Source organism: Cydia splendana, chromosome 18 (genome assembly GCF_910591565.1).
Source record: "Cydia splendana chromosome 18, ilCydSple1.2, whole genome shotgun sequence".
In the NCBI taxonomy this organism is placed as follows: domain Eukaryota; kingdom Metazoa; phylum Arthropoda; class Insecta; order Lepidoptera; family Tortricidae; genus Cydia; species Cydia splendana.
In genome coordinates this window covers 2,303,156-2,325,419 of record NC_085977.1, presented here as the reverse complement: position 1 = coordinate 2,325,419, position 22,264 = coordinate 2,303,156, and the positions used below count along the sequence as shown (strand labels likewise).

The following is a 22,264-nucleotide window of genomic DNA, read 5'->3' as shown; positions in this document are numbered from 1 at the left end:
AACCGGCCTCCTCTTGTGGTGCCCTGAGCCCTGTATACATCGCTGACCCAATATTACAGAGTTCCATGTTACATGTTCAAGATAGTTGAAATTCAACTTAATGTCACTATGACAATGTTCAAATTTCAGTTCGATAAAAGTGAAACATAGAACCCTGTAATATTGGGCCAGCGATATGTAAAGAGGTCAAAGCTCTGTGGGCTAGTTCAAACCTTCGCCAGCGATATCATGACAGCAATCAACTACCAACTACCAGCATAACATATATATATGGAGGTATGTATATTTCGGTTGCCTATTTAGCATATAAGCGGTCGAAGACGCAGAGCAATGACCGAATAGGTCAAATCAGTAGTGTTTTAACGCGCGCTCATTCTTTCTTCCGTGGTTTTAACTAGGGCTCGCGGTAGCGTCCGGATTTCGTGTACCCGTCTCCGGGGCCCCGTTCTCGTGTTACACGAAACCGGATTTGTGGCCCGTTCGGAACGGGTAATTAGGGTCCGTGTAATTAAGATCCGTGTATCAGTGTTACCCGTGTGTCCGGATCCACGGATACAAGGGTCCGGCCCGTTCTCGACGTATAGTGACGATCGGACGCGTTCTTTATAAGAGCGAAGAATGAAAAGTTTATAACGAACAAGAACACATTACCAATAACAAGCAATACGAAAAAATAAAACAGAACAACAACAACTAGATCCGGAGCCGAACGCAAATCCGGAGCCGAACGCACTACACGGACACGGACTTTGACGGGCTCGTGTAGTTCGGACGCTTTGCACCGCCGGGCTAAGAACACGGACGCACGGGTTGGCGTGTAGCACGGATATCGGGAGCCCTAGTTTTAACATAGCAGCGAGCTAAATTGAGTTTGACAGGTAATTAATTTTAAATCACTCAATTTATTTTTTAAATAAATATTTAGGTAGGTACAGGTATAGGTTACGTAGGTAGGTACAGGTAAATACGATTTTTTGCTATTTAGGTAAGTACAAAAAATCTGAACGTCATATAGGTCGTTAGAATTAGACACTATTCGTATATATTAGTGAAGGTTACCTGGAGGGATTCTATTATATTATGTTCGATTTTATACTATGTGTATAATTTGTTGTGTTGTGTTTTTTATACCTACAATAAACCTAGAACTACTATTCACTCATTGTTATTTAGTGGGTCAGGGCTATATATTGTTTTTTTTTTTACATACCTACAAATATAATCAAGAGTTGCTAATTGATTTATTTAAATAATCCATTATTGTGTATATTCATTAATGATTGCACTAACCTAATATAAGCCAAAACAAAAACACAATCGAAGTGGTTGATCAATGAGAATAAGTAATTACCCAATTTAAATTAATTAAACTGTTTAAATTTGCAAATTAAATTAAATGTTTTATTTATATGGGGGTGTGTCGCAATACTAGCAATCCCTACAATTCTTCTGTAGGCCTCCAAAGTAGGGTCAATGGAAATACTTTTAAATTCAACCTTTTATTGTTGGTAACAAATTCTATTTTTAACCGAATGAAATTTAATCATCTAACATATCGGCACTTTATCGCTCACTGCTGAGCATAGGCCTCTCTTCTAGTACGCCACTTGTCCCGGTCCTGAGCTAATCTAATACAGAAGTGACCCGCAATCTTCCGGACGTCATCCACCCAACGAGCCAACAGACGCCAAGGACTTTTTTCATCCGAAAGCCACCGTTCTGTTAATATTTTAGTCCACCTGCCATCACTCTGCCTAGCAACATGTCCCGCCCGCCCAATTCCATTTTAGTTGACAAAAATAAATAACAAATAATGTGTAAGTTTTACTGAATTTATTTAATATGTTTCTTCTGATTCACCGTTAAATAGGTAGTTAAGTAGGTATGAAGGTTCCTTGTCAGGATACCAATGAAGCAACGGAAGAATTTCTTTAACTGGTTTATCTTAATAGACGTTAGGTTAGGTTAGGTCTGATCAGAGGACCACATGGACGCAGGAATCCGGTTAAACACGTGATTTCAGTATACTAAAGTTAAATTACAAACAGTATGTTGACTTTAAAACACGCTGTGGGCGTCGCGTCGGCGGGCAAGTCAAATGAGAACATGTGCAAAGATAGACCTACAATTACACTTTTACATAAAATGTAGGCATGCGCCTAAATTTGGGGTCAATATGGCAACCAGATGATGAGTATAAAGAGTACATAAGTAAGTTTTATTACACTTTATAACCATCCAGGTCCAGTGTTACATTCTTCTATGTTGATTGCGTATCTTTCACAAAGCTCATAAACCGTAACTACATAAGACGTTTATAACTCAAAATAACTTAGTCCTAAATACAATCTGTAGCGTGGGTAGACCTCCCACAAGGTGGACTGATGACCTGGTAAAGGTCGCGGGAGTCCACTGGATGCGGGTGGCGCAAGACCGGTCATTGTGGCACTCTTTGGGGGAGGCCTATGTCCAGCAGTGGACGTCCTCTGGCTGATATGAGGATGATGATGATGAAATACACTCTGCACAAAAGCTCTAAGGAATTATAGGTATACGGGACACCCTTCCACGTCTTCAATCCAGAACCGCATGAACCCGTATGAATTGGGACCAATAAGTAATACTGAGAATTCTGTACCTCTAACTCTACCAAGAGTTTACCGGGGCCGTAGCCGCTGATGACTTCGTCAAGTCATTTGCAGAGTACCTGTCTCTTCGCACCAATATGCGGCATTAAGTTATTTATAAAGTCACTCGCAGTGCATTGGCGAGATACACTGGGATTGAGTTTTTGCAATCTTGGTCTAGGGTCACAACTCGTGGAAGGGTCTAGGGGTACCTAGGTCACGGTAGGTACTGTACTGGAGAACTAGAAAGGAAAGGAGGATTGCGGCATTTTTTTCGACGTCAAGATACTGACTTTAAAAACTTATTTGTGACAAGAGGTGCGCGTTTACTTCGCTCACGTGTTGCAACGAGTTTAAGGACCGTATTGGCAACGGAGTGCCGCAACCGTACCACATTTTGCAAACCTAACCTTATCTTTGTCGTGTCAAATAAATATAAACACGTGCAAATAGTAATACTTAGCTTTATGTAATAGGGAATATTAGGCAAAGCTCTGCGTAGGTGGCACCACTAGCACATACAGTAAACAAACCTCATTGACATCATCAATGACACATCATGCGTCACTAGGTCAATCACATGGCCTACCGTGAAATACGACAATCGAAAGTTCGGTTTCTGCTTCTCTATCACTCTTGCTTATTCGATCGATGGAGAAGCAGATAAAGAAATTTCGATTTTCGCGTTTCGCGGTAGGCCACCTATAAACTATAATCGCCTTGGTGCATCAATGTCATAGTGAAAACTTGTCAAAAAACTGTCTAAGGCCTAGTATGTACTTATAAGTTACTGTATGGTTTACTAAACAAATTAGTGCTGCACTCTGGCAGCAGAACATTGCAGTAAATACTCCCTATTATTTTGTTGTAAATGCACCATCTATAATATTTAAAACTTTCGCGTTTTGAACACATAGGTATTAACTCACATTTATAGACGGGTCTATCGCGAATTTATTATCCTTGACCTAACCTAACCTGTTTAACCTGTGTCGAAACGTCGGTAAATAAAGGTAATAAAATAATTCGCGATAGACCAGTCTATATGATAAAGTGAGTTAATAAATGTACCATCTTCTTCACAAACACCTTTACAAGCCAATATTTAAAAAATATACCGTAAACTCAGTTAACTATATATAGTTCTATAATAATACAATACAACTATGGCCCAGGTTAATTTTAACATTGATTATTAACAAGCCTCATTTCATTTCATTTATTTAATTTCATGCGAAAAACCATGGATATAAAGGTGTTACATAAAGGTTTGGTACATGGTCACCCTGCAAGGGCGTAGCACTGTCTTAAAAACTAGTTAAAAACTAAAAAGTTTATTTATACAAAACAAGATATGTTTAAATTGGTAGTTGTAGTGGAAATATAATAATAATCAATTGGTAATAAATATTTAACATTGCTGATTTATCGTAATTATCGTCAAGAAATTATTATAGTAAATTAGAATGATAATAATTAAATAGTAAAAATTAGTTAAATGTCAAGTCGTTACAGTTAGAATTTGTTAAATTGTCATCAAAATATTCAGTAATGGTATAATAACATTTTGAGACAAGTAATTGTTTTAGACTTCTTATAAAGGTAGAGTCTACTTCTTCGTCTCTAAGTGCGTCTGGTAATTTATTGAAAATTTTATTGCCATGACATATGTGCTTTTTGAGTGCATTTTCAATGTTGATGAGGGCAGCATAAGCATGTTTCTGTGTCTGACTGAGTGAGCTCTTGATAAAACCTCTTCTCGTTTCTTAAATATACTTACCAATATTTTTTCTAATGAACTTACATATTTCTAGAATATAAATTTCTGGTAGAGTCAGTAATTTAAGTTTTTGGAAATGTGGTCATCCGGTACATTGATGTTTGCTAGTATGCGAACGAGTTTTTTTTGGAGTATAAAGAGATCTGGTGCGTCCGTACTATTTCCCCACAAGATGATGCCATAGCTTAGCCTTTTTGATTTGTACTCGTACATTTATTTGGTTGCTTACTCAATAATAATGGCTTTAATATGGGCCTTAGTAGCCTGAAAATAAATGCATTGATTGATTGATAATTTGAATAAAATTTATACATAATGTTATACTGGAAGTTAAATTTGGACTATAGTTGTAAGTTGTGGAATACGGCAGTTTACGGCAGGTACCTACTTATTCTTTACAGCTAGGCCTCGTAGACATCACTGACAATAAAGTCGTGTAAATATATTTCTGGAAGGTTGGCTTGTAAAGATTTTTGTGAACTGGGAAATTAAGGTGACGTGAGACGTCGTGTGGTCGTGCTCTTAGAGACTTTAGCGCCAAGAACGTTTAGAACAGGCTAAGATAACTCTGCAGCGTGTTTGATAGGGACCGTGCGCGTTGAAGGGTCTGCCATCTTGTGGCTTGAATCGGAAACATAAACATGTACGTTGCCCTAGCAAGTGCTACCATCTAACATTCTCGTACGATTTCTTGTGCACCGTAGGTTCTGCCATCTTGTGGGCTACTTCTGAAGCATAAACTTCACATTTACCCCTCGCGCCAAAAATCGGACGGCTCCTATGCTGCCCTATAATTCATGCACGATCCCTATAGAATAGAGTGTGGAAGTGTACGTCGCTCAGACCAGTTAGAAATGAAGAGCTTCAGTTCTTCTGCTCTACCCTCCTAAGGCCCAAGGTCCTACCTAGTATAGTATAGTACTTATTCAGTTCGATGAAATTTAAACCATATTCAATTGGAATAGAGTCGCATTTGTTCTGTTTCGTTCAATTTTCAACAAAACCAAAATCAACTCTATTCCCTGCACTATAGGTTCAAATTTCAGTGACAAATTCTGGATTTTTCATGTGTATGGCTGGACCTTAGCAGGCTACCGTCCTTCTGTAAGTAGGGTATGTGTACAAACGCAAGAGCTACCGACGAAAGAGCTTGTAGGCGGTCTTTTCTACTTTGACCTTACTTACCTACCTATATTTTTTTGTACTAAAACACCAAAACTTATTATCGACCCGCCTGTAATAGGTACCAACGTGGACGCTAACATAGAGTTAATAGCAGCCAAGGCCGATGGCTGATAAGGTCCAACATAGTCTATTACGAACGTAACGATTTTGCTCGATAACGGCGAAAGCTATTCATAAACAACAAATTAAACAAAGCTTCACTTTTGTATCAAAAGCTATTGCTTCGGGTACTTATAATGAAAAAACAAACTTATTCGAAAGTCTGAAAATTTTGCAGATTGTTCTCAGGCGCGGATCCACCGTTGTGGGCACGGTGGGCATGCCCACAACCCTAATAGGGTGCCCTATTGATTCCCTTTGGCAGAGGAACATTGGAAGAATTTCATTAGGTATAAGTACGCAGAGTAGTCAGTTGATCGATACGCAGATTCACTTTTCGTAGAATGATTTGACCATTGGCCGAAACACGGTACCTAGGTACTTAGTTAAATAGAACTCCTAGCTGTCATAAGTATTTATATCAGCTGACTTTTCTTAAATTGTTAACTTATGGAGTTTTAAATTTAAACAATCAGACATTTTTGTATAATTTCTTAAAACAATTCCAGCTTTTTATTGACTGTCATAGGAGTTTTAGAGCGCAGGTCTATATGGGTATGGAAAGGGTTTCATAGACCTTACAAAAAATCGCATGCCATTTTTGGTAAAATTCAGACTACTTAAGTGTAGCTGTAGGGGCAAGTGCTGTACATGTCGACATTTTCCATATTTTGGCCTTATTATCTGTACCAAATTTCAACTTAGGTAATTGGTCTAGTAGTTTCGGAGAAAATAGGCTGTGACAGACGGACATACAGAGTCACGAGTGATCCTATAAGGGTTCCGTCTTTTCCTTTTACGGAACCCTAAAAATGCATTTTTCTAATTTCACGATGGTAGTCTATCGTTAGTAGTTCTTTAAATACCGACAGTGTCCACGGGTAAAATGAATGATTTATTGTGAATCAAGAGTCTACCAAAAGTCGACTTGAAGTAACATCTACGAATAATTGACTCGGCGAAACCATTTTCGGCGAAACATTGTAAGACTTGTAAGCGAATCGACAATCTGCTAAAAATTGGTCGGGGAATCATTAGGGTAGGTACCCCAGCTGAATACAGAGCCCTAATTATTTGCAAGAATATAGATTATTTACTAACAGGGTCAATTATTTCTAGCTTAATGCCAGCTTTTAATTTACAGTTGAAGAAGGAGTTTTTTAGCGTAGTTATCTATCTAAGAGTGTATAGACTGAAATAAATCTCTCTCTGCGAATTTATTGGTCGGGGAATCATCAGGTACCCTCGACTCACACTTGGCGGATTTTGGAGTGGCTGTGACCACAACCTTTTTTGAGGGCTGGATCCGCGCCTGATTGTTCTCCACATTAGTGTAAACTGTAGTTGAGCATTTTCTTGAAACCATCGGATCGAAACATAAAAATGTAATCAAAACATAAGTTCGAATTGGCCTCAGTGTTCGACGAAAAGAAAATTTTGTTCAAGTAATAAGGTAGCTCTCTAATAACCTTTTAACTATTTGTTGATATCGATGTTTCCGTAAAATAACAAAACAAGATTGTTATACCTAACATATATGTGTACCGATACTAACAGCATTGTCTTTTATTTTATTATCATTTGTGTTAGGTATATCGAACGTTGCGTGATCGGTCGTACGAAGCCATTTAACCCATGAGTGAAGGGTTTAAACGAACTCATGTAGCTTTTAACCCGAATACGATTACGATAAAACCAGAAGGAAGGGTTGAAATTTCAATGTATGAAGAACATTATCTCTCTCATTCTTGGCTTGTCTAGTGTCCTAACCTAGGTTATGAAAAAGAAAAATGTGCTGTTCGCGATAACACACTAGTTTTCTCTCCTGTGGGCAATAGTTAACAGCTTGTGGGCATGTAAGCAATGATTTTATCATAGTTCTTTAAATAAAAGGAGGACCTTTTCACATGGATAAGGGTTAAATAAGAAAATTAACCTTTATAGCCCTTAACTCTTGTGTATGTCTACAGGAAAGACATAACACAGTGATCTGTTTGACCCATATACTCAAATTCTGCAAATTGGACAAGAATAAAGATAAATAACGATGTTGTCGCTGACTATTTTTTTTTTAACTAATATGACATTGATAATATTTTTATAGTTTTATTGTAGTAGCAGCTAAACGGAACCCCACACAAAGTATGACCCAACATGCTCTTAGCCGGTTTTTCCATTTCATTCAAGTGTAGACCCAGTAACCTAAATAGGTACGTAGGTAGTTTTCAATATTTCAAGAGTAACACAAACATTGATATTGACTTTGTATGGCGGGCGGCAGCGACATGCCCTGAATGTTTTCTCTGCCAGTCAACCATGTTATTTGAAAAGTGTTTGAAATGTAAATATGTATGTCATTTAAGTTGTAATGCATAAGTTACCTACGTTCAACGTATAAATTATCTAAAGTTACGATATCAACCTTCAAGTATTAAACTTTAGAATGTAGGTAAGTGTTTTAACGCGTTTTATTAACTATTAGGTACTTTAGGTTTCACATTAATCTATGGTCTACGGTTACTTATGTTGGGTGTCATATAGATATAGAAGCCTAGTTTCTAGGGTACCAGCTGTATTTCTCAGAAACTTACTGCAACGTTTACGTAGGTATGTATATCTATATGTTACTCGTAGTGATAAACCGTAGGTATACAATCTGGTCTAAAGCTACGATATACATATATGTGACTTCAAAAACGTTTCAACATGTTAATATAGTCTGTCAAGCCAATTCCGTCAGTAGAAGAAAGCGGCAAATTTAAAAAATGTAGGCGCGTTATCGTCCCATCGAAAATTTGAATTTCGCGCGTTTTTCTACTAACGAAGTTGTTTGACAGACTATATCTGCGAGTTTAACGAGAGATCTCTAAGTACCTATATAAAATAAAATACTGGTCATAAAACTACATAATTTGATTCAAGCAAACTCATACAAGTACGCGTAAAAAGTAAAAAGAAATAGTTACTGGTTCTCTTTCTAATATCTTGGCCGAAGGGAATCATGGCGTGGAGGGAGTACTCTGGGGAGCCGTCTGGAGGAGAAAAGGAGTGGTTAAGAAAGGAGGTTAGGAATAGGTGTGTTTCCTGTATTTAAAATAAACTAGTAGTTCGCCCCGAACTGAGAACTCGCGGTTAACCAAAAAATATATAGAGCCATCGAGTTTGTTCATTGAACGTTGCACCTACTTATTAGTTATATAAATAATCTTTTCCATCAGATGTTTTTTTGTTTGTTTCGTGCCCTGGATTAAGACGTTTTGACGAAATAAAGTGAAGCCATATTAAAAAAAAGTGTAGCGTTAAGTAAAATAGATGGCGCAATTTTTTCGAATAAAGGGCTTTATATACGACTGTCCCTCCCCTGGATTTTAGAAATTAAAATAAACTGTATCTGTGCTAAGCCGAAATATTTCCTGCCAAATGCCAAATTATATTATGTTTATTTTATATTATGTTTATCTTGATAATTATTTCAAAATGGTAAATTTAAAAACGATATTATAAAAGTGTAAACCGAGCACTTTCATTTGATACTAAACTCGACCATGTTTTTGAAAATAAAATGACCAGAATAGCAAAACCTCTCACAAACAGCTTTTTGGCCTTTTAAGCTCTTCAATCTCAATAATCCCTTGATCGAACCTGCTCATAATTTAATGACTAAAATATAATGCCCTCGACTACAAGTTTACCCAATTTCATTTAAATTAGGACAAATTTACTTAAGTTCTTGAGTATCAAACTATCCTCTGACAGTTCAGCTTAAAAACATCGAAATGCCGGGACGTGCCCCTAGCCAGCCGCGTGTCCCAAGTCGAATGTAAGAACTTCGTTCGCTTCGCTCACTCGTTCGATTATTTCACACCATGTTACGAAAGCACCAGAAAAATATTAGAAAAACCTAGACCGTAGTTATCTTTAGAGTTATACACAATTTCTATTTAATAAATCCGAAAGAACTATAAAGAGTAGGTAACTTGACCGTGACATCATTGTTCTGTATTTCATAGAGATTCCATAGTGGCTAATCGTTTTGACAGTTCGAAACAAGAAACAGATTTGACTAAGCAGTCCAACTAATACTAATTCAGGAAGGATTCACACACAACGCGTGCTTGTACGTATGCTATGTAACTTGCGGTCTTAAGCACGTACTACACCCATTTTCGTAAAAATTTGTGCCTACGTCAATTCTTGGGATTAGTTGTCAAGCGGACCCCAGGCTTCCATGAGCTGTGGCATAATGCCGGGATAACGCGAGGGAGAAGACTGTAGTTTTGCCCAAGTAGCGCGCACTAAAGTCACAGAATAAATAATAGTACTACCGTACAGAAAGGAAACTTCCTAATACAAAACCGAAACTTGACAGCGGTTCAGGGTTTCGACCATGATGCTGTCCCTTTCTAATATATGGCAATATCCCTTTCGGCTGTTTAGGGTTGTCAAAAGTCAAGCCATTTTCTTATCTATGGTCGTGCACGCAAAGGGACGGCAAGTTGTGTCAACCCTAATAATTGCTCGGAGCAATGCTGAGCCGAACAGAGCCGAGTTTGCCCGAAGGGAGGAGTTTCACACCCCTGCTAAAGTGTATAATCACGTACTGATCATCCTGGCGAAGCCGAAGTCGCAGGTCGCAGAGCTTGACGACGCCGTCGCTCGTGAGCAAGATGTTCTCCGGCTTGACGTCGCGGTGGATGCAGTTGTGCCGGTGGCAGTACGCCACGCCCTGCAGCGTCTGCCAGATTATCTGCTTCGAGAGGAGCTCCGGGCAACCCTGGGGACAACATTGTTTCGCACCCCTGCTAAAGTGTATAAGTTACGTACTGATCATCCTGGCGAAGCCGAAGTCGCAGAGCTTGACGACGCCGTCGCTCGTGAGCAGAATGTTCTCCGGCTTGACGTCGCGGTGGATGCAGTTGTGCCGGTGGCAGTACGCCACGCCCTGCAGCGTCTGCCAGATTATCTGCTTCGAGAGGAGCTCTGGGCAACCCTGGGGACAACATTGTATTTATAAATATTTTATCTTATTAACTCACATTTATAGACGGGTCTATCGCGAATTTATTTTATTACCTTTATTTACCGACGTTTCGACAGGTTTCATTGGTCGTGGTCGCGGCTAACTGAAGTCCTAACAAAATGTCAAAACAGAGATTAGTGCAACTACCAGGCGTGGCTCATTCCGCGATTTCGTCGCTTTGCTACAGGTAGCTAAAAGTACATCCGTTCCACACCAATTTTGGTGGCTAGCCATAAGCCGCGCGTGCCACTGTCGCCACCTAGCGGCCATATCTGTCCTGATCGTAACAGACGCGTTTTGTTAGAGCGAGTCTACTGTACCTAGTACTATTATTTATTCTGTGCAAATACCCGACGAAAAGTCTCTGTGTTTTATCTTAAACTCTAGCGTCTTGTTCCTGATAACTATAAGTAATAATTATTTTCGATGAAATTAAAATTTGTATGAAAAAAAATCATTAGATAGACACAATACCTAAGACCACGATTGTTTCATAAACCATTACAAAGGAAGTTTACTCAACGCCGACTGAAGGTCAAGATCTGTTTCCACATCGGACGTGCTTCCTTTCCTGTCTGTACCAACAATGCGATTAATGTCTCTGGTCATGGACAGTGGTATAAAAAAAACTAATAGCAATAAATGTGTGGCTAGAACACAGAAAAAAGGATTTCTTTTTCTGCGAGTTATACTATGAGTACCCACTGATGCGCCTTTGGAAAGTTTCCAAATTTCTGAAATTACGAAGAACATTCGGAAACTTCTCATATTTTTGTATGTGAACCGAAAATTTCCCTTTCCAACCTTAGTAGTATAAATAAACTACAATGTAAATCCCTTATTCCAAAACGTCTCGTGGGCTACTAGCCCTATAACTCAAAAAATGTAACTACTGAAACTAGTAGTTAATTAGTTGATTTTTCTAAAAAAACCTTGATAATGGACCAAAAATCCTGACATGTCTGGGGAAATCCTGACGTATGGCAACCCTAGCAGTATCTATAGTCTGTCAAGCTATTTCCGTCAGTAGAAAAAAGCGGCAAATTTAAAAAATGTAGGCGCGAAGGGTTATCGTCTCACAGACAATTTGAATTAGGTACGCGACTTTTTCTACTGACAATTAAAGTTGTTTGACCGGCTTTAGCTATCATATCAACAGATCGCATAATTGGTCAGGTCAGGGATTTAACGTCAGTTAGCGTCATAATGACACTCAGTCTTCATAAAACAGTTTTAAAAGATAAACTGTCCACCCAAGGACGAATTTTTACGTATTTATTAGTGACTTCAGATAAACATCAAACGGTCGTAATGTATATTATCCCTGTGGTTGAATTTTGTGTTTTGAAGACTTAACTGTAGAGTTGATTTTTCTTTATGTAAATTGTGGTGAAATTATCATAAACTGAAAATATTTTTAGGATGAGGTTGTAAAACTTGTACAATGAAAATATTTTAATGTTAATGACTGCAGGCTATAATTATGTATGTGCAACTTTTGCGATTTTATCAATGCTGTCACCACCAAAGTAACAATTTGTGGTTCTATAGTAGTCGATAGAACGTTTCCCAAATACCACCTAAGGTGCTATAAAAGACCAAAGAAGATTGTATAAAGCCGAAATGGCGCATCTTATGTGCCATTCAGTGATATAGTAGACCTGTAGCAGTGTCAGTCGTGACGTTTTAGGTCTATAAAAGTGATGTGATGATCACTTTTGTGCTAATTTGTTGTCAGTAACGCCATTATAGTGTTCATTTATACTATAGTGGCATTTGAGATTCCATTATAGTGCTTGTTTTATACTATAGTAGTATTTGAAATTGTATTATAGTGCTTTTTTATTTATTTTATTTTAATTCATAGTTCCTTTACTACGAAATTTGCTATCAAGTTTTCCATCAACTGTTGTGAGTGGTTTTGTTGTGTGTTTACTTCACAAAAACGGTACTAAGTAAAATGGTGATAAGTAAAGACTTTATATTAATATGCGCCATTTAGATGTCGAATAATTCGGTCCTTAGTGCAAAAAGTATATGGGACGGAAGTTTTACCGTTAGAATAGTATTAGTTTAATGAGGAATTTTAAATGCCCCCTCGATTTATTTATGTTTTTAATAAAATAATTTACTAAAATATTATGATATTCACCATAGTTACTACTATACAGCCAAGAAGTAAATCCGACGCTTTTATAGGCTAACTATAGAACTTACGACGAAATATTCACCGCCATCATGATTAAAATTAGGGTTCCAAAAGAATTTTGCTGTGACCCAGTTACACCTACAAACTCTTTAGAAAGATATAGGTTTTTTTTTTAATTTAGATGTAGTCATTACTGTTGTTTCCTTTTTCAGTGTGATTGGTAAAAAAAATGTGCTAATAATGGATGTCGATAAATATCTAAACCGTCACGATTTTATGCTTGTATTAAATCATTGATGATAAATCTCACCTACAGGCACTAATATCACTGGGGTCTTTTTTATCAATTCATTAAAATATAAAAATATTTTGTACGGAACCACATTATGTGGCTTAGGCCTGAACTTATATAAGCAAGATATAAGTAGCCATTACAGATCAAATTTATCATTTACAAGTAGTCGTTTTCTACCTTTATGTATCTAACTCGGTTTATAAAAGACATAAAAACTCAACTATAACGCTGTTGTCTTTTAAAAGAAAAAACAACACCACTATACAACGGTTTTGTGATATAAAAGAGTCATTGTGACGTTTACAGCGATGAGATATAATAGGGATTTAAAAACTACTAAAGCGCTTTTTAACGCGATAAATATGTCCCAAAAACGCTACTATAGAGCAAAACAGTTCTATAATAGCGTTCATATGACTACTAAAGTATTATGTACTATAGCAGTGATCTCTAAAGCCACTATATCCTAAAATCGTTGTAAAGTTGGGTTTTTGTCACTGTTAAAACACAAAACTATAGCGGCTTGCAGGGAACCTTAATAGCGCAAACTACTAAAGTATTATGTACTATAGCAGTGATCTCTAAAGCCACTATATCCTAAAATCGTTGTATAGTTGGGTTGTTGTCACTGTTAAAACACAAAACTATAGCGGCTTGGCAGGGAACCTTAATAGCGCAAATTAGTTGCATAAAAGTGATTCCAAATACTATTATACAGTAATATTGCTCTATAGTGGTTATATTTGAACCTGTTATAGTACACGCCTATAACAGCTCTATAAAATGATGAAATAAACCTTTACATCAATTGCTTATAGAATATATTAGCTGTATAAGCCTATAGAGCAAAAAGGTGTTGCCAAGCGCTTTTATACGACAGGTGGTCACCTCTGAAACCTTAATACGACGTCTATACAAGCTTTTAGCGATAAAAACTAAAATTATAGGACTAAAATGTTACTTGGGCATTATTTTAAGAAAGTTGGGAATACTTATGCGTTAATCGTTTTGGTGAAGTGTATTTGATATTTCTATAAATATATGAGATATGAATGAGAAATAAGTCGTTCATAATGCCATTAATAACAGCATAGGTTGGTCATGGGCCCTGGCCGCCTTGGGCCAGTTTTCTGATTTTGAGCCTCTATATCTTGAACATTGAGTGGCGGAGTTCCCTTCTAGAAAACGGCACTGTGTGAGGCCAAACGTATTTTTATATAGGTATAACAAACTTATCCTCTAGCCGCCTAGAGTAGAGATCTACATATAAAAAGGTGGAGAACATATAGAAAGGTAGGGATGGGAGCATCCCATTGTATTTTACAAGCTTTTATTTAGTTTCACCCTCGTTTCACCTGACCGTCTGTGTTGTCTGTCTGTGTGTAATCACATCTTGCAAGTTAAATTTGATCCCCTTCCCGGTTTCCGATTGCTGAAATTTTGCATACATAAGTAAGTCGGGTGACAATGCAATATTATGGTGTCATCGAGCTGATCTGATGATGGAGACCGGAGGTGGCCATAGGAACTCTGTGATAAAACAACTACGAAACCTAATTGTGTTTGGGGTTTTTAGAATTGTCTCGATGAGTATTAGTTGCCTGTGGAAAAAAAGTACAATCGGCGATAAAAGCTTGTACCAAAAATGAAATTTTTGCCAAAAACTTATTTAATTACAAGCTTTTATTTAGTTTCACCTGACCGTTGTCTGTCTGTCTGTCTGTCTGTGTGTAATCAAATCTTACAAGTTAAATTTAATCCACTTCCCGGTTTCCGATTGAGCTGAAATTTTGCATGCATGTATAAATCGGATGACAATGCAATATTATGGTACCATCGAGCTGATCTGATGATGGAGACAGGAGGTGGCCATAGGAACTCTGTGATGAAACAACGTAACCTAATTGTGTTAGGGGTTTTTAGAATTGTCTTGATGAGTATTAGTTGTCTGTCGTAAGAAAAGTACAGTCAGCAATAAAAGCTTGTACCAAAAATGAAATTTTTGCCAAAAACTTATTTAATTTTAATCTTTATTTTGACAATACAAAATTGCATTTTTCTCGGCAACTGTTGACCTGAGGGTGGCTAGAGGTTAAACTGATGAAAACACTTTAAAATGCAGACAAAGGCGCTTAAGCGAATAAGAATGAGTATATGTTCAGTATTCAAACGAGAAATTGATAAGGGCCGAGTAGGCCGAGGTCTCATCTCGGCTCGGCGTCATGCAGATTTGCAGATTCCGATGCAAGACGTGAACTGACCGAGGCCTTGTGTCTAATAATAAGTTGAAAATAGTTTTGGCATGCGAGTAGAACTGATAAATAATGATGCTACCATATGTAACGTTACACTAGTTTGTAGAAAAGTACTTAGGTACCTAGCGTATGACAACGTGTGGCTATGTTGTAATTGACGTTACATTTCTATGCAACTAATGTGACGTTTTTTTATGACACTCTCATTTTCTTTGTTTTATTCAAGTTGGTGCAAACCTCACAATCAAATATTTGTGAGGTTGATTCATGAAATCCGGTACGGTTTTTTATGAGAATTTTGATTTCAGTACAAATCTCGCGCCCGCTCTTATGATCTAACAAAGCTTATCAAGACGTTAAACACATGTATAGATATTCTTGAGCAACTTGGCTGCACTGATATTTGTTGGCAACTGCACCTATGTATGTGCAGACGAGCATGTGTAATGTTATGTAAAGTTAAGTATTCCGATCGGCTATTGATAAGGGCCGAGGTCTTCATCTCGTTATAACGCAGATTTCGGGTCGAGGTCTGAAGGTTCTAGATTTAGCTAAATGTTTCGAGCACGCGATCGTGCGTCGGTTATGTAACGCCTTATTTAACTGTAATCGTGGTAAAGGTCGGTTAACTAATTGACGTGAGAATAAACGTAAAAACTAAACGTACCTATATAGTAAGGGGCTATTCATAAATTACGTCATTTCAAATTAGGGGGGGGGGGTCTGGACATCGGATGACGGTAGCATGAAGTAGGAGGAAATGGGGTCATTTGAAGCATGATTTTTGGATGATTATAGGGGGGGGGGGGGGGGGGTCAAAAATCGTCAAAAATCGATGACGTAATTTATGGACAGCCCCTAACGTTAATGTGGCTAGCACATGCTTTTACCACCAGTACGGTTACCATCAGTTTGTCACTGACATAAACGCCGTCGAGAACGTAATTTACTTTCTATACATCCCGTTTGCACTAATATGCGAGTGCGAGCGAGATGTATAGAAAGTAAATTACGTTCTCGACGGCGTTTATGTCAGTGACAAACTGATGGTAACCGTACAGTTTGACACTGACATAAACGCTTTCGAGAACGTAACTTACTTTCAATGCTTCTCGCTCGTGCTCGCATATTAGTGCGAGCGAGATGTAGGCAGTTATAGAAAGTAAATTAAATAGACGATAGCGTATATGTCAGATTTGAGACTGTCAGTGACTCATGGTACGGGTAGTCGGGTACTTATCTAACTGAAATGTAACTGTAACTGGTCAATGTAGGGAAGACTATGAATTGTTAAGTACAGTCGCCATCAGATATATCGGAGCGGCCAAGGTGCTCACAAATATCGGAACACGCCTCTATTGTCAGGGCGTTAGAGTGCGTGTTCAGGTATTGTGAACACCTTGGCCGCTCCGATATATCTGATGGCGACTGTACTTGCCATAGACAACATACCTACTGTAATAGATAGGGTAAGAAATCTCGTATTTGTAACATACGTACATCGCTGAGACACAGAAAGGAACAGAGGGCCTACCGCGAATCACGTTCGACGTGTTGCCTCCCTGTCGCACTTGTAAATTCGTACGAAAGTGTGACAGGGAGGCAACGTGGTTCGCGATAGGCCCTCAGCTTCGCTCCTTCTGCTCTACCCAGTAACCAATAAACCAACTCCGGCGTTTCCCACAACGTGCCGTGTGGAAGGTCGCGAACATTTTACCACGACGGGCCTCCCTCCAACTCTTTAGTAAAAACTCCTCTTGTTTGCGTCTACAAACCAGTTACCTCACCTTAATTAGCATTAACTACATAACAAAAGAAATCGATTCTATCTAAAAATAGAATTCTGATTAACGACAATAAATTCCAACGACAACCTCTGCAGACTGTGACAGCTTCTACATACCTAATCCCTTAAAAGGACTTAACTATGCTTAGAACATTCGTAACATAGGCTCTTTTTAATTAGTAGAACAGTGTATATGAACCCATAATTTTTAAAACGGCCTATGTTCCTCAGGATCAAAGTATACTTACGACGTTTTAAAAGTGACAAGTTATTTGGTAGCGAAAAAACTGAACGTCTGACGGGTCGGCAATGCTGCTTGGGTCAGGGCCACAGTATCTTGACCTTTGCCCTTCAGAGCACGCGAAACAGTTAGACAAACATTAGAAATATATAGAGTCACGCTACTGTAATGGTGGGGAAAAATTGGATTACTTGTACCTACTTGCGTGGTTACGTTATGAATATAAGTTTTTATTAGAAAGTTTTTTGTGATTGGCTCAATTTTTTTGAGGTACCGATGGCACCGTTTTGCCTTTGTTGTAGAGCTCACTTAGTCTTTTGTGTTTTCATATTTTTTAATGTGCATTTTTATGTTACATATGTATTTCTACTCTAAGAATCACGAGCTCTCCATCCATCCCAACAGAGAAAAAATTTCATACATTTTAGAAATTTCCTTCGTTCTAACTAAGGGTTGTCGCGGAACCGTTCTGTTGACCAACAGTTTATCGCAATAGCGATTGTCACACAATCGTTCATCGCATATTTTGTAATTCGAAGTTCAAAAGCCAGACACACACGTAAAATACGGTCTCACTCGAGATCCAGAAGGAATCAAAATAAATGCCACATGAGTTCTCACCAAAAGGGGATGAAAGGGGATGGGCGACGGTCATTGCTTACCATCAAGCGATTCGACTGCACGTTTGTCTCCTAACAGTCCTAACATAAAAAAACCGGCCAAGTGCAGCGATTCGGACTCGCCCACCGAGGGTTCCGTACTTTTTAGTATTTGTTGTTATAGCGGCAACAGAAATACACTATCACGGTTCATGAGATACAGCCTGGTGACAGACGGACGGACAGACGGACAGTGGAGTCTTAGGGTCCCGTTTTTACCCTTTGGGTACAGAACCCTAAAAACAGTCGCCCCGCAATAATATCTCTTTCTCTCATCTCTTTACCAATAACTTCATGTATTTTATGATTTATCCAATTCGCAATGCTGCCACGCTTAGCATAAGAGCAGTAACTCATTTTCAAAATCTCTCTCAATTGGGAACATTACGCGAAACTCTGTGTAGGGGGCGCTACTACCACAATCCACCACAATCTGGGGGTATACCGCGAAACAAGAAAATCGAAATTTCGTTATCAAACTTCTCTATCACTCTTGCATATTCGAGCGATAAAGAGGCAGATAACTACATTTCGATTTTGCGTTTCCCGGTACCCCGGTTCCCCTGTTAACAAACCGCCTTGATGCATCAATGTCATATTTTATTGTCTGTGAAAACTTGTCAAAAAGGACAGTATGTATAAGTTATTCTCATACGTCGCACTCCAGCGGGCATTTTGGGGGCATGTCATTTGGTAAGGTTTACCAAAAAAACATCTTAACTTACGAGTATATGTACCTACCTAGTATTTGTAACATGGGTACCCGTTATCATGTATCAATCTTAAATGTGTAAATACTCTTTGAAGCCCATTTAAGTGGCCACTTAAAAAAATCTAATAAATAGCTGATATGACGAAGAACCTTGACTGCCAAAAATTTGGAAAAATTATTAATAATATATTCGCATAATATGTATGCTCAAGTAAGTTGTTATGTTAAATATACTACATATTATTCAACCTTATTTTTATTTAGAATTGAATGGATATAAAAAATAGATACCTAGCTAACGTACAACCTTAGTTGCTAAGGTATTTGGAACTGCAAATTACACCATATACTTAGTACAAATACTTTATTCTGACAACTCGAAAATTGATTTGTGAACCTTACCAATGACATGCCCGCAAAATGCCCGCTGGAGTGCGACGTATGGCTTATTCTATGGTTTACTAGCTAGCTTAGTTCTACACTCTGGCGCAAGAACATTGCAGTAACACCCCCTATTGTAGAACATATCGTACAAGTGCAAAGTATACAATTGAATGACATTTCAAAATGAGTTACTGCTCTTATGCTAAACGCGGCAGAATGATAAGGCACACATTGCGAAAATATTGACTAGGATCGCAGTTACATCAACAGAAGCTGTTCTCATACGAACTCATCGACTATACATATGCCTTATATCGTTGGAATAAGATTTACATAAAGTCAGTTAAAATTATCTCGATGGTTCATAAGGCGGTAAAGACCAGTATGATTGAACTTTCATTCCGCGGAGTTTGTTCTTTGTAGGCACTAACAGCTACACTCTTCTGGCAATCGATGGACCTTATGTCTTTCCAATAAGGTTTAGAATTGTCCACACATGTTAGTGGACAATGGCATATACATGTAGAGGTCAAATTATTTTAGGGGAAGCTTCTTAGATCAATGTTTCGTTGTCATTGCGATCAATAAGGTGTTGATGCAATGCACTGACAAGGTTAAATTCTGTTTACTGTAAATACCATGCCTTCACACTGTGTTAACCAATAATTGGAGATGTTGAATACCTATTTTGAACGATCTGAATAATAGCAGTCAATGAGAAATTGGAATTAAGAGAAAACCGAAGAATGGTGGACGAAAGTGTTAACGAATTCGTGGCCGTTTGCCGTTTTCAGAGAAGCGCCTAAGATAACCGCGAAAATCGACGTTTGTAAATTTCGAGCAACCATCTCTGTGACTCTAAATTACGCCTTAATTGGAGTAAAAGAGAAAGATGGCCCAAATTTGCAAGAATAAGACTAGACCAGACTAAAATAAGACTAGCCCAGGACCGAGATAAGTACCGTACCAAAGTACATGAAGAGAGGCCTATCCCATATAACCATTCCAGTCGCAGAATCACAAAGTGGTAACTAAATGTCAGATGTGTCGTAACAGAGTCCACACAATGTGTCTAGAATTGTTTCGAAACAAAGTGTCGTCGCCGTGTCTACACTTTTCCGTAACAAGGTGTCGACACATTTGTGTGCACTTTGCGTGCGGTTTGCGACTAAATCTGACAGCAAATTTGTGACAGCAAATGTCAATATAAAATACCTCTTGAAAACCAAGGTTTGTCAAACTACTATTAGTGTCTCGTGTGCTCGTAATTCTAGTAAGTCATCATGGGCAATGCAAATGATAATAATCGACCGAAACCATATAAACACCCAACACCCGTCAACCTTTTACAGAAAAGTTTTTAAAGAAATTCAATAAGCTACTTAGGTCAGGCAACGAATGCTCCAAAAGTTGTAGAGGGAAATGCTCGGAACACAATTTTTGACTCCGTAACTCGGTTTGACAAGTTAGGAGGTGAACATATCAAAAGTCCCCGGCCGTAGCCCTTGAGCGGGGGGGAGAGAGGGGGCTTTGAAGGTCCCATTTTCCCGTTTTTCGATTATATCTCGGAAACTATGCATCTCAGCGACATGGCCACTTATACAAAATGAAAGTTAATTTAATTTGTTACAAGTTTATTCAGTCAATTTTTTCGATATGTTGAATAGTTTTTGAGATATCCGCTCTTGAAAGTTTATTTAGGGCTCTCAATTTTATCTTGATATATCTATATCAGTGAAGGTGCTAGGCCGTGTTTGGTATCGTTTTCGTATAAATCTGGGGTGCTGAATCCATTTAAGATACCACATTGACACCATTCCACAAAATAAAAATAAATCTTTTTAGGGTTCCGTACCTCAAAAGGAAAAAACGGAACCCTTATAGGATCACTCGTGCGTCTGTATGTATGTCCGTCTGAATACACAAAATAGTTCTTTACCTATAGATGACAGGAAAACCTATTAGAAATGTGCAGTCAAGCGCGAGTCGGACTTAATGTACGGAACCCTTAATACGCGAGTCCGACTCGCACTTGGCCGGTTTTTTTGAAACTCTTCTTGACGCTTAACCGCTGAACCGATTTCGTTGAAATTTGGTATAGAAATAGTTTGCGTCCCGGAACAGGACATAGTATAGATCTTATAACCAAAATCATCTTTTGAAGGTGTGAAAAGTGGCGTGGAAATTTGTACGGGAAATCAATAACCGCTGAACCGATTTATATGAAATTTGGGATGGTCTACATCTTTGATTTAGTTAAAAATGATGAAAAAACATGACTTCAAACCTAAACTTAAACAGTATTAACTTCAAGAAGTCAATTCTGAATTCCCCCCTACACCTCATTTCACACCTTTAAAGGGTGATTTTTGAGATAACTTATTATATCCTGTCTCGGGACTCAAAATATATGTGTACCAAATTTAAATTAAAACTGTTCAGCAGTTTAAGCGTGAAGAGGAGTTTAAAAGAAAGTATTTTAATAAGTTTATATGTTTTTACTTCGGAATGGTGTCAATGTGATACCTTAACTAAATTTGGTACTGCGAATTTATACGAAAACGATACCAAAACATGGCCTCGTAGCTTTACTGTTGTAGAAGTCAAAATAAAATTGAGAGCCCTAAATTCTTATTACTTGGCCAAACTTGTGTAGAAGGAAAAGGTAAAATAAAAGTCTTCGGCAGGAATATAAGACACAAATATATTTTTTTTTTTGCGTTACTATTTCATTCATCAAATATAAACATACCTTGATTATACTATTCTAGTGAGATCCTCATAGATAAACAAAAACATTTACTTAAAAAATTACAAGGTCGAAATGTCACGGAACTTGTGAGAGTAATATGTGAAAAATATAAACTTTTATGACAAAAAAAATCTGGACACAATTTAAGAATCACCCAATTGCGTCGAGGAATCATCTGTATTTTTGCTTGTTTCATTACCTCCTCGCTTCTTTTTTGTCCTTTGTATTCTGTAGCAATTTGTTAGATCTGAAAATAAAGATAACTTGCGTCGTCACGGATGTCGATTTATAGGTTTTAGGGAGTGCAGAATTCGAAAACG

At 38.0% G+C, this 22,264-nt stretch overlaps 1 protein-coding gene across 2 annotated transcripts in view; it reads right to left on the bottom strand.

Moving 5' to 3' along the window:
• LOC134799344 (cyclin-dependent kinase-like 4) overlaps positions 1–22,264 on the bottom strand; it is a 57,864-nt gene that overhangs the window by 7,875 nt on the left and 27,725 nt on the right. For both annotated transcript variants that reach the window (XM_063771748.1, XM_063771749.1), the window contains one exon: positions 10,516–10,681. In XM_063771748.1, the coding sequence (XP_063627818.1) occupies positions 10,516–10,681 (166 nt within the window). The remainder of the gene's footprint in view (positions 1–10,515; positions 10,682–22,264) is intronic.